This window comes from Macaca fascicularis, chromosome 11, assembly GCF_037993035.2.
Source record: "Macaca fascicularis isolate 582-1 chromosome 11, T2T-MFA8v1.1".
NCBI lineage: Eukaryota > Metazoa > Chordata > Mammalia > Primates > Cercopithecidae > Macaca > Macaca fascicularis.
Window position 1 is genome coordinate 77,493,178 of NC_088385.1, and position 18,448 is coordinate 77,511,625.

At 36.3% G+C, this 18,448-nt stretch overlaps 1 protein-coding gene across 4 annotated transcripts in view; it reads right to left on the reverse strand.

The window, feature by feature from the left end:
* Nucleotides 1-18,448, reverse strand: part of PTPRR (protein tyrosine phosphatase receptor type R) — a 278,487-nt gene that overhangs the window by 114,917 nt on the left and 145,122 nt on the right. For 3 of the 4 annotated variants that reach the window (XM_005571532.4, XM_005571534.4, XM_065524569.2), the window contains 3 exons: nt 17,394-17,507; nt 14,301-14,456; nt 7,268-7,378 (listed from right to left, as the gene is read on the reverse strand). In XM_005571532.4, coding sequence (XP_005571589.3) covers nt 7,268-7,378; nt 14,301-14,456; nt 17,394-17,507 — 381 coding nt within the window. Of the gene's footprint in view, nt 1-7,267; nt 7,379-7,663; nt 7,700-14,300; nt 14,457-17,393; nt 17,508-18,448 lie in introns of those variants that run through there. The other variant, XM_045365610.2, reaches the window with a different exon arrangement.

Genomic DNA, 18,448 nt, shown 5'->3' on the forward strand with positions numbered 1-18,448 from the left:
ATTCATTGACTCTGGTAGGGAAAAGTTAAAGCTTAAAATTTGAAAAAAGGGTAGGTTTGGAATATTCACATGATAAATATTAATCACATGAATGAGAATGAAAAGATGTCTGATATTAAGTAAAATATCTTCTTACTTTTATTATCATTACTTTCAAGCAAATGTAATGTGTTTTCTTTAAGCTATAGGACGGAAAAGACTGAAGATAAATGCCTTTATCATGTGCATAGTGTCTAAGGTTTTTAACTTACTGCTTCTCTTCAGTTTCCGTGACCCTCATGGTGTAAAAGCAAAACCTGCACTAGAACAGTATCAATCAGATGATACATATATTTTAGGCTTACTGTGTTCAGCTAAATAATTACTAAATGATGAGGCAACAGAATTTAAAATACTGTTTAAGTTGCAAGAAAGTTATTTTCCCAAATGTAGAAAAAATATATCAGTACCTTTACAAAAATACGTTTAGAAGATAAGGCATATATTACATATTTTAAGCTCTTCACATCTAAATATAATATGCATATCAGAACATTTACTTGCCTGTTTATACTTGGATTTTGGAGAAATATGAATGAACAATGAAAATGGGAAAGCCAAGGAAATCTTGACCTTCTCAATCGTTCTTGACAGGTAGCTTTTATATTAGTGTAAAACCAAGTCTAGTCCAAAGTCCTTCCTTACCATTCATGAGCATATGTTTTTGAGGAGAAACCTTTGTAACATATTTTCCAATCAGTCATCTGTTTACTTCATGTCTAGTTACAGGTCAACTTTGCAACCTGTCTCCATGTAGTATGTGTACAAACTGATTTCTACATCTTTAATTAGGGAAAAGTAGAACCTGCAGAATGTATGATGTATATAAGATAGTGTTTAAAAATACTCAAGAGATTGGACTGTCTGAAAAAATATGGAAAAAAATTGAAGACATTGCTACTTGGCAATAGGGTAGTTGTCATGAAATTAAGCTGTAAGGCAGTGATTCTCAACTGGCAGGGATTTTGCCCTCAGGAAACGTTTGGCAGCTCTAGAGATATTTTTGGTTGTCATATTTTCAGGGTGTGGGGGAAGGAGAAGGGAAAGGGTGCTACCGGCATCTGGTAGGCAGAGGCTAACTACCTTTACAATGCATTGGAAAAGCTCCCCACACACCCCCGCCAACAGAAATAGTAACTCCGAAATGTCAGTAGTGTTGTTGGTAAAACCATGGTGTAAGGGATCACAAAAATTTTGTGGTGTCATCTCCTCATTTCACATTTAAGTCCTGAGCTGTTGGATGATTTATGGAGGGTTGGAAAGAAAACCTCGAATCCGGGTTTTCTGACTTCCAGGTATGTGATCATTCAACTCTATTGTTTCCTCCAAATTCTCATGTCCTTCTTTGAAACCTCTTTCCAAAAGCATCTGGAAAAGTGTGTCAGAGATTTTTCTCTGCACAGATTGAGATCTGGAATACAGCATATGCATATTTCTCTATGGGAATTCACTTTGTTTAAAAACTCAACCGAAAAGCTTACCGTAGCAATGGCAAGTCAACATTTTGCCTTCATCTCTAAGAGCTTGTTTGACTCTTGGACTGGAATAAAGTCATTTAATAATTTAAAAAAGGAAAAGAAAACAGATTATTGAATGAGAGGAGTGGCAAAACTCAAACTATAGCAAGAGAAGGAAAATAATAGTGGGAACAAAAAACCAGAGGAACACAGAAATGGGAGGAAGCTAAAAAAATTCTATGAAGCTTTTTTGTAGCTTAAAATTTTCGTTAAAAAATCTCATGAGTAACACAAAACATTCTGTTTGGATTAGAATGTGTTCAGATTTCAAAACAATGCCACCAACCACTAGTCTTTAACATTTGTTCTTTACAGTATTTTACAATTAGTTCTGAAGGAGTTCATTCACTGTTTTAATTTAATAATACTGAGCCAATCCCTACTACATTCCATAAACAAGATATTGTAGATGCAAAAGCAACACAGAACTCTGTCTTCTGGGAATTCATAGGCTTCCAGAAAAGATAAATGTGTAAAAACTATGTCCAGTACAAAGTACTAAGTGCAAAAATAGAGGTGTGCCCACAGCACACAGGTACAATGTGGCACACATTTACCAGTTCCATCTGGGTAGAATGGCTCTGATAAATACAGCCATTCGCATCTGCTACTGGAGTTATTTGTGGTCAGAAATACATGTTCACAAGACAGTGATAAGACTAAAAAAAAAAAAAAAAAAAAAAAAGACCAGTTTGACTGCTTTATGAAAACAAATGGAATTATGGTAAAGAGCCCCGACTTTCAATTTAGATAGACTTGGTTTTGAATTTTTACCACTTCCTACTCCGCCACCCCCATACCCACCCATTGCATGTTCTTGGTCAAGTCATTTATTTTTTCTGAATCTTAGTTTTCTCATAAGTAAAATTAGGAAACTAAAATATGTTAAGCATTTAGTACTAGGCAGTAAATTTACTACCAGTTTAGTACCAATAAGTGTGCAATAAATGGAAGAAATTAATTTTTATTGTTATTACTATTAAGACAGTTGTGTTCTTCTTAATACAGAAAAAATTGAAAATTAGTTTGAGTTACATGCCTACTTAACCAATCATTCCAGCTAGGAAGCTAGTCCTATTTCCCTTCGTTCCGAGGGATTATATATAACAAGTGAGAAAATTATGTCCACCTTTGACATGTATTTATTACCTGATGTTAAGGCTATAACAGGTAGTTCAATGTAGCATTTCTTGCTGCAGCTACCAGACTACAACTAGAGAAACTCTTTCCCTCCCATATGGATGACTTTCCTGTGGGTCTAACATGCCAGTGCTTTTATTGATCCAAATGACTATTTTCATGTGATTTCTAAAACTGCTTTCCAGAAGCAATCTGGCCTGTAGACATCTCTAGCTACATTTCATAAATGCCTTTGTACTTGTCAATAAACCTGCAAGGACATTTGAATGTCTAATTTAGATGATAGATGGTGTTCTTTCTATTATTTGTTCAAGTTTAAGAACTAATTCTTCTTAGTAATAAGTTTCTTTCATCTAAAACAGACTGAATGGATTGGAAGTTGCCCACACATTTTTTCTTGGAAAACTGTATTTTTCTATTTGTCGCTCCACCCACTGTACATTCACATTTGTGAGGTGCTAAATAAGTCACATATTTGAAAATGTCATGCCTGTCTAATTTTATGCCTTGCAACATTTTTTTTTGTATTTTAAGGAAAGTAAACAATATGCCACTTTTCAAAAATTTTGCCAAGTCTTATGTTGTTGTTACATAGCACATACAACCTTCCATTACAGCAATTTACCTATATAATTTTATAATAAAACCCACGCTTTTCGCTTCTACGGCATATAGGAAGGCCAATGCAAATGGAAGCACTTGGTTTTTCATAAATATAATCAATGCCGGGGGAAAATTCTGAATTATATCTTTCCTTTGTCACGGAATCAACAAAACTATGGGAAACAGAGTTGGAATACAGGTGTTTCAGAATCACAAAAGTGACAGTACAAGTCTCACTGAGAAATGCACGTGAACACTTACTTTAAATCAAGCTTATTATCAAAATACTTTGAACATTTAGAAAGATGAGCTTATTTTAGACAATCACTTTGACATGTCCCTAAACATGAACTTTTGACTCCTCTGTGGTAAGTTACATCAGATAAACTTGGCTTCATGCTAATCCTATTAGGTAGTACTTCTTTTCTTGTGAATATGAACTTCCTGTCTGTGTGTTGCCGGTTCCTCTGTTACTTTTCAGAATTTGTTTTTATTTATATATTTTTCAGAGACAGAGAATCTGTAGCCCAGGCTGGAGTAAAGTGGCATGATCACAGCTCACTCTAACCTCAAACTCCTGGGCTCAAGCGCTCCTCCCTTCTCAGTCTCCTCAGTAGCTGGGACTACAGGCACGTGCCATCAGCCTGGATAATTTTTTAAACCATTTTTTTTTTGTAAAGACAAGGTCTCACTGTGTTTCCCAAGCTGGTTTTAGACCCCTGGGCTTATGCAATCCCTCTGCCTCTGCCTCCCAAGTGCTGGGATTACAGGCATAAGCCACTGCACTTGGTCCCCCTGTTACTTTTAAAAGTGACTCCTTCAAATTAAAATTTGAGATAGTGTTTGAAATCCACCTAATTATTTCTTTCATTTGTTTAAGAACTATCCGAACACACTCATCTCCATTCCCAACGTGTCCCTTTCCCAGGAAATGAGAACATTTCCACACAGGCAGGGAAGCCAAATAACCTAGGAGTCATCCTTAATTTTACCCCCATTGCTGAGAATTGGGACACAGCAAGTTTTGTCGGTTCTACTTTCAAATAGATCTCAATCCTTCACTTCTCTCCGTCCCCACCACCCACCCCTGTTCTATGCCACCAGCATCTTCTTCAATGGGATATTGCAGAAGCCTCCAGAAAGATCCTCCTCCTTCCACAATTCACCCCATCCTCTGTCCACCACTTTCTACCAGAAGAAAATGTGATCTTTTAAACATACACAGCAGATCACATCAAGGCTCTGCCTAAAACATTCTTCCCCTCGAGCCTGAACAGGCTAAGCTTATTCTAATTGCACCCACTGTACCCTCTGCCTGGGTATGTACCCTCACATATTCACCCGTAGGTCTCAAACATCTCAGGTGGCTCTGCTCCACTCACTCATTATTATGGTCTTTTCTTCATAGCATTTATCACTATTTGATTTTTTAAATGAATATACTATTTTTTAGAGCAGTTTTCGGTTTACAGAAAAACTGAGCAGAAAATGCCATGTTCTCACATACCCGTATTCCCTACCTCTTCATTTTCCCCTGTTATTAACATCTTGCATTGGTGTGATTCATTTGTTGCAACCGATGAACCAATATTGATGTATTATTATTAACTAAAGTCCATAGTGTAGGTAGTGTAGATTAGGGCTCACTCTTCATACATTGTACAGGTTTTGACAAATTCATAATGTCATGTATTCATCATTACAGAATATAGAATAGTTTCATTTCCCTAAAATCTGCTGTCCTCCACCTAGTCGTTCCCTTTCTCTGAAATCTCTGTCAACCACTGATATTTTCACCATCTCTATAGGCTTGACTTTTCCTGAATGTCATATAGTTGGAATCACATAGCACGTTCACCATTTGATTTTTTAAAAATTAACTTAATTATTTTCTGTGTCTCCCTCTAGAGTAAAGACTTGAAGAAAACAGGGATCTTATCTGTCTTGTTTTCTCCTTTGCCCACAGCACCAGCAAAAAATAGGCCCACAGAGAATATTCTGCAGGAATCTGTTGATTGAATGAATAGATGAATCCACCTGCTAACCCAATAGAGAGCCATCACCTATACTTCTGAAATGCTCCTTTCTTGATTTGTTCTAATAACGTTGGAGCCGACTTCCCTAAGTTTCTGACTTTTACATTGATGTTTTGCAAATTTTGGGAAAGGAAGAGTCATCCTCTGGCTCCAAGTAGTTGAGGGTGTGACTACTATAGGTCCTTTTGCCACGAGACCAACATAGGCATTTATCTACTTACATCGGATACATGAGCACGCCCTGAGTTAGAAATGCAGACTCTGAAGCACATTCTCTATGTTAATAGCAAGCTCTGCTCTGTTTCTGCTGCCCTTTAGTACTCAAAGGCTGGACATGAATCTGCTTTCCCACTTCCCTCCTTTTATCCTTGCCTTTGCTCTTCTGAATCACATCCATTGATCCCCTGAATATTTTCCACTTTTATCACTTTCAATTCCTTTCTATTCTCTTCCTCCTCTTACCCTTTCTCATCTGCAAAGCAGAAAAACACCCTAATTGTGACTGACAAGAGAGGGAACAGCACTTGAGATTTCCCATATGAAGGAAAGAAGAACCACGTATTTTAAAGTGCAATTAACCATAGCAAGGAACTACATCTTTCAAAACAGAGATGCCCAGAAGACTATGCCATAATTTCCCAAAACCTCAAACTTTCTCTCTTTAAAATCCTTTCTTCTTAATCTCTACCATGTGAATATAAAAATCAGGGTTTTTTTTTTTTTTTTTACTCAATTCTAAATTATTCTTTTGTTTATTGAGTCACAATTCTTAGAATTTTTTTTTTTTCTTAATGCTTGACCCATAGGAGCTACCTCTGAATTCATTATGATGGAAGATTTAGGGTACTTTTGTTACTTCACATATTTTAAACTCTAGAAAACATGCCCATCTTCACTCTGTTTAAGACCGTGCTTGTTTTATATCCTCTAAGTTTAGCCCATGCAGCCTCTGTCTTTCCAGACTGAGCCTCAATCTAACAGTAACCTCTTCCCAGTAGGGGGAGCAGAAATAAACAAAAACCAATAAAACACTTAGCAACATTGTTGATTGTGGAGAGAAATAAGTAACAATGACTTTTGGGGGACACTTAAAAACTAAGGAAGAAGTCTTTATTTAAATGTGCAAAATTAAAAAGAACATAGCTCACAGGGAAAAAGGACATTAAAACCTATTTGTAAACTCTAAATATTATACTAGATCTTGAAATTTCCAAGAGTAGAAAAATCTTATTCTACCCTAAAGATACCGTTAATTCATTCAGTGCCAAATAGTACTGCTTAATTTAGTGGGTTGTTTATTTTGGGTTCTATTTTTAAAATTAGAAATATGCTTTTAAAGGCTACACCTTATTACTTACAGAGCTATTCCAGCATATACATTTATACTTTTGTACTATTTATCCACCTTAAAAATGAATTAGTAGTCTAACTAACTTAGCCTTTGAGGGTATAATCATCTCCTTTTCATAGTATGCTTCCAAGGCCTTTTAAAAATAAGGAAATCAACCATTCCTTAGGGAGTAATCTTGTCTCAAAGACATATTTCTTTTTAATTTTTTTCCTGAGTTCCATAAAGATGATATAAAAGGAGAAATAAAGTAAACCCAAAGTGTGCCCGTGAGACTTTACTGACTTTGGGAGGGCTTCAGTGACCTCAGTAAATCACTTTGTAAAGCTTCGTTCTCAGAGTTGATCAGGTTACTAAAAACTGCATTGCAATTACAGCCTTATTATTCAGGTCAGCATCCTTAATTCCATAAGCTCTCCTTTAGCAACCGCTCTAATGTCAGATATGAAATATTCCTAATCTAACAGGATCATAGTCTTGCTTCTGCTCCGAAGCATTTTAACATTCATCTGAATGGCAATGTACCCACTAATATTAAGCAGTGGGCTCAGCAAAGAATAAAATATACAAAGAAGCAAACTTACCATCAAACACGTTACTATAATAACAAAGATGCTGAGAAAAATGACAACAGCATAAAATCCTTCTTTGCTCCAGATTTTGTCCGCTTCATGCTGCCCTTGTAAAACATTTTTCTTTAAAAGCAAAACAGAAAGTCCGACGTTAAATGAGAGCTTGAGAAAACTGGCGTTCTTATCAGACACTAAACGTATTTTTAGCCTTATTCCATTCAGTGTAGTGCAACACACCTACACCCCCCGCTGCCAGAGCTGCTTCTCAAACTGATCTAAGACAACAGACTGCCATCCTTATATATCAAGAGATTATTTAGTCTCCTATACAGGAGCAAGTGTGCCTGACATGGCATCCGCAGGTCCCAGGCTTTCTAAATATCCCTCAGCGTCTCTCTTGGAAACTACCTGGTTCATAGGTAAGAGAGGTCTGTTCCTTTCTGTGTGGAGGAAATTGTTTCTTAAGATTTCCTTACTCTGTTTTAAGTCCCCTCCCACAACATCAGCACCCTGGATTACGTGCTGTACTACCGTTCTTTACTTTTAAACAAAAGTGAAAGAAGTGCAAACAAAAGCTTGTGGTGCATTAATAAATACAGCAACAATGCCAGGATTATTTCCTTCTTTTCTTTCTTCTAATCACACCTTTTGTTTTTAAATGGACTCTATGCTGTCAAAAGCTGACTAAAATATCATCTCAACAATATATATTGTTAGAATATCACATATTTTTCTAAAGTAATAGGGAACATTAAAAAGTTCTGAATTATTGGCAATAAAAGGTAAAACACATAGGTTTATTTTTATTTGTGTCATTTTTGTTCCACTTTGGGGGTGGAAGGGCAGAGAAGCATGAATAAAGTGTGCATGACTCTATTACTTTTATTTCATTTTTTTTTTAAAGAAGCACATTGACTAAAATCCAATCTTAGAATAAAATTAAGTTATATAATTTAGTGACAGTATAGATTTACAGTTAATGAAGCTAACTTGAAACCAAATAGTCCATGATGAGGGAAACCATAGAAAGGCTAGATCAAGTCCAATGCTTTAACTCATCTAAAAGTTCATTTTGTTGAAGGTTGCCTTTTTATTCCCTTTAGTGAGAGTACATATCTGTCCTTGGATATTGTTTCCAGTGATTAAGAAGGCCTTGAGTAAAACATGCCTTGTAGGTGTCTGAACTTTGAAATCATTGCTAATTTATTTTTAAGGCTTTAAAAAAATAAAATATATCCCACATTTATAAATCAGACAAAAAAATTTACCTTGAAAAATATTTTATGAGAACTTTCATTCTGGAGTGCAAGTGTGTTTTGGTGGGAAGATAAGCAAGGCTGAACAGAGAAGATTTTTGAGTTCAATTGTGATTACAAAAAATATTTGGAGAAAGCCTTTATTAATTGCTAAAGAAATCAGGATTCTATTTCCCTTACTTATAAAACATCGATGTGCTCACTAATTATAGTATAAATAGTATCTGGCCTACTTTCTAACACATAAATAGATGCATAGATACAAGAAATGATTTAGACATGTATTTTAAAGATATATAAATGATAAATCGATGGAGAATCTGAAAACACTTGATTGATAAAATGATTAGAAACCAAGCATCCCGCTGCAAAAAAACTTGGGATTCAAGTGACAAATCTTCTTTCACCTCTTTCACGTTAGCTGTATCTTTTTTTTTTTTTCTTTTTTTATTGTAATGTCTCTATAAGCATAGCTGGAAACTAATAGAAAACTCTTGCAGAAATCAGGTATAAATATGGAAATGAATTTTTTACGGGCAATAAAATAGCATCCATTGTTTGCTATAAAAGCAAACTAGTTAAGCCTTCAAGTAGGCAGCATAAATTTGTCAAATGTAAGTATAAGGAGTTGAGCTTAAGCCCATGTAAAATTTGGATAAAAAGGGGTGGTTAGGTGGGTGGAAAGAGATTTTGTGTTCCTAACCTGATTTGGTTAATTTTTTTTTCTTGCTGTAGTTCTACAACTCCTAGAATATCAACATGTTCCTGTCTGCTTAAGACAAATCTGTTTTGTTTTCTCTTATAACTGAAGCAGTAATGATGAAAGAATTAACTCCCACCCTCCCATCCCCCACTCCCAGTTAGCAAGATACATGTTTTAAACTCCTAGAACTTAGTCACTGCACTTTCTTGGTAAATAGATCTCTTTCTGAGTCATGCTACTCCTGCTGAACACTACTATATTTGTACAGAGATCTAAAAAACTTGATAAGGGCAGGGTAATAAATAGAAAAGTTTGTAGTTAAGAGCTCACAAATCAAGACTATAATTTACAAGAATCTTCAATCTAACCTTTGCATAGGGTTAACCTCATGATTTTTATATTTTGTCAGGGGGCCGAGGGTTGAATAATTCAGAGGCTCTGTTGCTGGGTCAAGCCAATGCCACTATATCATCTTTGTGTTTTATTATTTCATAGCTACATTGCTTTGCCCTTTAACTTAGTTGCAGTGAAAGAAGCTGATAGGTTTTATTATTTAAAAATTTGGGCAGTTTTCTGTATAGTTAACAATGACTTCTCTATATCCTGTTTAATAATTTGATGCACTATAGCTCATTCTTCTTTTTTTGTCCTTTCTTTCTCTCTTTTTAAATATTTTAATCAATTCTGATCTCAGATGTGGAAGGAGATCCCAAATGCTAGGAAAGATGATTCAGAGATACAGAGGATCTAGGAGATACACTTCTTTAAGAGAGACCGGAAGAGCACAGAATAAGAATGAAGTGCAAGCGTTACAAAGTAGCTGGTTAATTTGATTGACTTGGCAGATACATGAGATGTATCCTATAACAATATGGCTTTGTTGGCTAATGCCAAGCTTCCACTGTACTGTGCACAATGTGAGCAATTGTTCTGAATGGTCCAATACAGGTTAATATTGATTGTGTGGCTCCTCAGCACTGTATGGCTAGGTCTATACTAATTAAGACTGGAGTACCTGCTAGTGTTCCTAGTTTGAAGGAATAATCATTAAACTCATACATTATTGTTTATATTTATATGTAATGGTTTTTTTTTTCTTTGTAAATATTTCATGAAGGTATCAGTCGGCACATTGGACTTTTATTTAAAGAAAGTCACTTTCTCCTTTGAAATATAAGATTTGGAAACTGGAGTAATTTGCAATTGAACAACAACAAAATTCCTGAATCATTTTTAAAAATGTCAACACAGAGCTTACTGTTTTAATAGGTATTTAATTCATTTTGTAAAAACATTTAATTTCATTTTCCTGGGATTTTACTTATTAGGCAAGAGGAGGTCTAGTTTTATCTGTATGAGTGCCTATAATGTTCTAGATATCATATATAAATATATAAAAGAAATAATGTCTTTTCCTTTAAGAAACAGATTACAAATGAAAACAGATGACTAAACAAAAACAGTTTTCTAGTTGGTATTTTTTTTTGTTTCTCAAGAGTCATTTTCAATTTAAAAAATCAAGCATATGAAAAAGCAACAAAAGCCATATCCTTCCATGAAAGTAATTAATGTAAGTTTAGAAATAGATGCTTTGAGACATCCTTCATGATGTTCTGTAATTCATGCAAAGGATGAAAAGCCAAAATACCAATGATCCTTTTTTTCTGTTAATGTATATGTTGCCATAATATGTTATAATTTTAAGATTAAAATGTGAAAAAATGGGTTGAGGCATAAGTTGTTATAAAACATTAACCACAGAAAACATGAATAAAGATGTAAGAAAACTCACAGAATAGCATTCACCAGTTTTAAGCAACTATCAATCAATATTTTTCCAGGGCTCCTTTAGGTTGTATCTATGCCAAGCGCCTCCCTGCTGGGGTGCCTGCTTTACTACAGACAGCTTTTCCCTGTTGCTGCATTTAGAGATTCTGGCCAAAGGTCAAAGGGTAATAATGCCTGGCCCCTTCTAGGAGTGCTCAAACAAAAGGTTCAAACAATCTGTCTGTCCTTCGTGATATGCTCCTTATATCTGATTTGAATACTTCCTCATCTTCTGTAATGCATATTTTCTAAATTCTAGATTTCTAGATTCCAACAATTTTATGAGAAACTATGACATTTATCATCAAATACGCTTTCATTATTCAAGTGTAGTCTATTGTGAGCTAGTAACTCTGTGAGAGGCCATTATGCTAAGTACCTCACCTTCACTGGACTGGGGTATATTGGAGGACGCCCAGGTACTTGCTTTAAGTCAGCTCTTTTCGCATGGGGAGCTTCTTTTGGTTTGCAAATCTGAGTGACTCAATAAGTTGCTCTATTCTTAAAGCCTTCAGAATGGCTTTTAAACTCAGAATAAAGCAACAGGGAAGGCCGTTTATATGATTCTCTAAAAGCTTATGAGAGGCAGAATATATTTATCCAATGGTCTTTCTAAAATTTAAAGAATTGTCCTAGGCAAGATGTGTACCAGTCAGTCTGTGAAGGGCCTGGACTGTGGGAATGGGGTTTGGCTTTGTGCACAAGCAGAACTGCTTCAGATTCAGACGTGGGCAGGGCTGGGAGGGGCCTGGTGGTTCACCTCCTGCTGACCCTCTCCTCTGGCCTCTCCAAAGCATAAGGGGGTCTCTTCTCCAAGGCTCCATGGCGCAGTGTAGTAACTTTATTTATAGTACTATATTCTTATCTGTTTGTGTCATATTTGCCCTATTAGTGCATAAATTCATTGAGAACAAGCATCATTTATTTATTTGTTTGTTTTCTTATGTGTTTATTTTTCTGGCTTTAGGTATTAACTAGCGCAGTACTTGGCTATTTGTTGTTGTTGCTGTTTGTTTGTTTTGGGACAGGGTCTTGCTCTGTCACCCAGGCTGGAGTGCAGTGGCCTCATCATAGCTCATTACAACCTTAAACTCCTGGGCTCAGGTGATCCTCCTGCCTCAGCCTCCCAAGTAGCTGGGACCACAGTTACACACCACTATGCCCAGCGAATTTTTAATTTTTTTTTTTTTTTTTGTAAAGTCAGAGTCTTGCTATGTTGTTCAGGTTGGTCTCAAACTCCTGGCCTCAACCAATCTTCTAGCCTTGACCTCCCAAAGTGCTGGGATTACAGGCTTGAGCCACCGCACCCAGCATGACTATTTGTTGATTCAGTTTTGCTGTTTGCCCATTGCATGCCAGGCACTAAATGAAGGCAACGAAGAAACAGATCAAATGACATGTCACAAACACTCAAAAAACCCACAGTGTAGAGATGAGCCTAAAGACTAATACGGGATAAGGAGTTTTTGTTTTAAGCTTGATGGGAACACAGGGTAAGGAGCACCTTTGTCTGTGGAGGCACAAGGCACACAGTAGACTGATCTTAAGAAAGAGGTATGCAGATGAGTCACTATATACGAAAGCATGGAGGAAGGAGAGAGTATGATGTATCACAGATCTATCAAGTTTAGAATTGCCGAAATGTAAACTAGGAAAGTGCTGTTCAACAATTATAAAGCCCAGCATACAAAGGACCATATACCATATTAAGAAATCTGTACTTCATTCCATAGTATTTTGAAAGCCAAAGAAGAATCATGAAATTAGGAGGGCATGACCAAATTTATGTTGAGAAAGATTACTTTGGTGGCAGGAAAGAAACCACATTGGGTGTGTTGGGAAAGAGAACAGAGAGAGGTACAAAACCAAATGCAGGAAGACCAGTTGGGGGTGGTTGTGACAGTCATGGTTCAATGATGACATATATTCTCATTGTTCCAATTCATCCTGCATTCAAATTACATTTGTCTGCTACCTAGTCTGTGTGAGAATTTCTATATACACTTTAAAAATTCAATCCATATTTCAAGTTTATAAGTGCTACACCCATTTTAGATTTGAAGAAACTGAGGCTCAGGGAGGTTGACACCATGCAAAGGCAGACAACCTCACAGAGATTAAATGGTCTGCCCATGGTCCACGCACATTTTACATGTGGCTTTCGGATACAAACTCCATCTGGGCTCAAGTGATCCTGCTGCTTCAGCCTCCCCAGTAGTTAGGATTACAAACATAGGCCACCATGCCCACCCAGAGCTTTTTATACCACACCTGTGATACTTACTAAAATGAGACGCAGTGTGATTTACTGTAAAGGCAAATAGATTAGGGATCAAGATATCTAGATTTTGGCCTGGGAAGGTATTTAAGACCAGCCTGGGCAACATAGCAAGACCCTGCCTCTGAGAGAGAGAGAGAGAGAAAAAGAGAGAGAGAGAGACCTAGATCTTAGGTGGTGCTTTGTGCCTCTCTTGTTCTGTCACCTTGAGAGAGTCACTTAATTTCTATGGGCCATACTTTCTGTATCTACAAGGTGTTACATATATTCCCTCCAGTCTAATTTCATGATTCTATGAATAATTGAATTACACATATTTAGGATGATGATCCTTCCAGTAAGTTTGTTAGAGCGGGATGGAGTAAAAGAATTGGAAAGGAGACTAAATCCATTCAGGAGTGAGATGGTGGAGGTGGTAGAGGAAATTTTTTAAAAGTGACAAATTTGGAAAATACTATGAAGAAACATCTATAGTTCTTAAGACTTAAGTTCTTAAGAAACTATAGTTTCTTCAGCAAAAGAAAAATCACATTTCAAATTAATTTCAAATTTATGGGAAAAGGTGAATATCTGGTGACCATCTTGACAATGAAGACAATAAGGAGGGGGGCACCTGTAGAGAAAGAAATATTTAAATGTATTTTTGTTTTTTTGACATATCAGTTTCAAGTGATCAATTGACAAACACATCTAAATCTTCTTTCTTCTAGAAAATTTACTGGATAAGTCAAAATAAGGTATAAGGCCACAAAGTTTTGAAGAAGAAAAATGTCAAAAAGTGAAACTTTAATATGAAAATGCATTTCCTTAAGAAGTAAACATATACAATGTAAAGATCAGAGAATTCTGACACTCAGGGAAATTTTTATCATCAAATAACTTACAATAAACAACTTTCATCTCAAAGCCTCTTGGGGTTGAATTACCATAGCATGCTAACTGTTCACATTTTTAAATGAAATGCTTCATGCAGCAACCTACCTCAGCAGAGACTTCTGTAATTCCAAACTGGGATAAACTTTGATGCAAAACATTGATATTAAGTGAACGAAGAACTTCCTCAGAGGGCAGAGCATCAGAAATTCCTGTTTTTCGGTTTATGGGAGACACAAACAGTTCAATACTGTTCTTCTTTCCCTAATAAAAGCAGAATATTTGTATTTGTTATAGACATTTTAAACAATTTTGGATAATATTTTAACCTTTCCTTTAGAAACATTAAAGGAAGTCAGAATTCTAGAATCCTAAAAGGCTTTGTGGAGATTACATTTATTAGTTATTCTCTGGTAGACTTAATATTACCAGTCCAAAGTCTAAAATCTTCAAATAACTTTCTTGCAATTAGTTGTCCCTCGCCTGCAAGATTTGTAATTTTATATTTCATTGCATGCTGATTCATTTATCATTCTATATTGTAATTTTTTTGATGTAGATTGTTCATATGTTCCCTGAGTAATTATGTTTAAAGAAGCATTTTAAAATCAAATGAATTAAATAAAATCTGATGTAATAGTAAAATTACATATTAGACATCACCACTCTCTCTATTACTTTTGTAACTTGTGTTAATGTGAAGGCTTGACCAGCTGAAGAAGATGGTGCCAGATGAACTTTGAAATCCTTTTCCTGATTATGTTCTTCACCTCAAATATATCACACATTTAAAATTGGTCATTTGGTAGAAATGGATATCTTGTGTAGTGATGTCATGATACTTTTCCTATTAGCATTACCTCATTAGCTGAAATGGAGTCAGAGAATTTCTTACCATAGATGTCTGATATTCTACACACACACACACACACACACAGCAGATACAAATGACATGGCCATTGATAATATTATCTTTACAACTTACACAACACACTAATAGAAGGAAATTATTGTTAGCTTTCTTTCTGACACATGGAGTGCTCTCATGCTAGAAAGTTTTCTTTTAATGTGCGAATTTTAGCTGGGTATAAAATGAAGTATCAGTTTACTACGAGCAAGCCAGTAAAAGTTTTTCATGTTTGTAGAGAACAACAGAAAATAACTAAATACTGATGTGAAACATGTTTATAACAATTTAAATAGTTTGTGACCTAATAACAACTACAGTAGGTACAGAGCACTTGAGTTGGGCGTAACATGTTTCTATTTACCTTAAATCTCTTATCTCATTTATTGCTCAAAACACCCCTAAGCGACAGGTATTATGACTATCTCTATTTTACAAATTAAATGTAAGTGGCTTGGCCACATTCACACAGATGGAATATGACCACACTGGAAATGAAGTATGGTTTTGTCTGTCTCCAAAACACATGCTGTTAATCATCATGCTTTGTTATCTCAGGTATTGTAACTCTAGGTATTATAATAAGTACTTTTAACCATGCTACTAACATTCTCTGATAAGCATATCCCTTCCTCAGTCTTCCTCAGTCTGGCAAATCCCTCCTTCACCCCTGCAAATAGCTATTATGCTCATTAAACCTAATATATATAAAAGTATATCTAAGATATCTATATCATCTCTATATATATCTTAGCAAAATATATGTGCACAGGTTGATGCATATACATTTTTATATGTGTATATATATAATCTAGATCTAGATCCAAAACTTTTTTTTTTGGAGATGGAGTTTCACTTTTGTTGACCAGGCTGGAGTGCAATGGCATGATCTCTGCTCACTGCAACCTCCACCTCCCGGGTTCAAGTGATTCTCCTGCCTCAGCCTCCTGAGTAGCTGGGATTACAGGTGCCTGCCACCATGCTTGGCAAATTTTTGGCATTTTTAGTAGTAGAGATGGGGTTTCACCATTTTGGCCAGGTGGTCTTGAACTCCTAACCTCCAGTGATCCACCCTCCCGGTCTCCCAAAGTTCTGGGATTACAGGTGTGAGCCACCGGGTAACCTTCACTCATTCAGGGGAATGTTGTATTTCTTCTTCTTGGTATGAGTTAAAACTTTTAAAAGCTTGTTTACTTCTAGAACATTGTTGATTCACAGGATACAAGTTTTTATGAAGAAATGAAACAACTCACTCTCCACACACAGAAAAACTAAAAAGAAACATAAACCCCAAACTAAAACAAAAAGCAAATTCCCTCTATAGTGAATGCAGATTGATGCAGTAGAAAGCCAAGCTCCATGCAGCAGAAGCACAGCAATTTAAGGTCAGGGGAACGTGGAGTCCTTGCTTGGACTCCCATTGCAGTGGACATTAAGAACAATTTAAAACCTGCACAGTGATCCCAAAGTCCCTTTTCACATAAAACTGAGGTGACTAGCTTTTTACAAAGAGACAGTCGTCTGATCTGAATTGCTTTTTTTTGGCCTTTGCTCACGCCCATTTTCCAGTGCAGATGGGAACATGTAGTTGTATGATATCCAGGTTCCCAAACACCGAGGAAATAATGGATGTGGGTGATTGACGGACAGGCCTTGACTGTGCACTATACAACAGATCCTTTGGGTTTACTTTTTTTTTTAACCACTCAGATGCCCATTCAGGTTTTCTCTTGGTTTTCCTGGACTACCAATTCCTGCATTCCATCTGGGCCGCAGTCCTCAGGGTCAGTTCTCCTTTATTCTTTATTTAAAATGCCCGCCTTCTGCACTCAATGTCCATTGTTCTACTGATATACTTTAAAGGGTTTTAACAAATGATGTCTGGAAACTGCCTTACCTGATATAGAAGCTTTCACTCTGATGGAGAATATTTTCAGAGTAGTGCCAGGTTGGTAAGGCAAGTGTTTTAGACCCTTTCATACTTACCACAGGACCTAGCCTTGAACTATGACAGAGTTAACAAACTTCCGTTATAAAGGGCCAGATGATAAATAGTTTAGGCTTCATGAGCCAATCTTTTGTAACTACTGAACTCTATCACTGTAACATAAAAGCCACCATGGGCAATGGGTAGATGAGCGGATATGGCTTGTTTCATACAATTTTATTTGCAAAAACATGATGTGCCAGATTTGGCTCATGAGCCATACAACTATAGCACGAGCCCTTTAGTGATTAAAAACACCACACACACACAGCTTGAATTTTGGGAATGCGAAACGTGGGTATCTTACAATGAGGCGATTGATATGCACTTGCTGGGGTAAGAGTCCTAAAGCTGCAGCCACTCCTTGGCGGAAGATCCGAAGCAAGGTTATGTTCAGTTTGTTTACATCCATTTGCAGTGTCTGGAAAATAAGGACAAAAATAAATCCAAATTATAGTATTAATAAGTCTTTGGTTCAGGACATTCAGTTCTTGACTGATGACTGACCACAGTTTCTGTGACTCTGCGAAGTTTACAATAATAATGCTTTATTGCATTTTTTGTTAGAAATAAAATTATAGGAACATTGCATGTGAAATTTTAAATGGTATTAGTTAAAAAGATATATACACCATGGAACATTATGCGGCCATAAAAAGAATGAAATCATGTCCTTTGCAGCAACATGGCTGCTACCAGAGGCCATTATCCCAAGAAGTAATGCAGAAATAGGAAACCAAATACTGCATGTTCTCACTTGTAAGTGGGAGCTGAACATTGAGTACCCATGGACAAAAAGATGAGAGCAATGGACACTGGAGCCTGCTAGAGGAGAGAGGGAGGGAAGGGGGTGAGGGACTGCCTATTGTATGCTGTGCTCACTGCCTGGGTGATGAGATCATCTGCACCCTAAACCTCAGTGTTATGATACAGTGTTCCCACGTGGCAAGCCTGCACATGTACCCCCTGAATCTAAAATAAAAGTTGATTTTTTAAAAAAAGATGGTATATTACATAATAATGAAATTTGTCTAGTTATAATAAAAAGCACAAATGAATGGTCAATTCATAAAGAATTTCATTGAAATGTGCCTTGAATAATTTTGCTTTAGTTTAGTTCCAGATGACAGAATGGAATCTGTGGCCAAGTGTATTTCAGTTATTCATCTTCAATTTGTGTTCATACAAGTCACAGAGAGAAAGATGCTGTGTAAGTTCCATAAGGCCTGTCTTGGCAGTTTCTATACATAGTGATTTGCCGCCAGTGCAAGGCAAAAGAATGAGGTGCAAGAATACATTTTCAAACTCTGGTAAAAATGCCAGTGGTACTGATGATTTGATCTAAGATAAACAATTCTTATT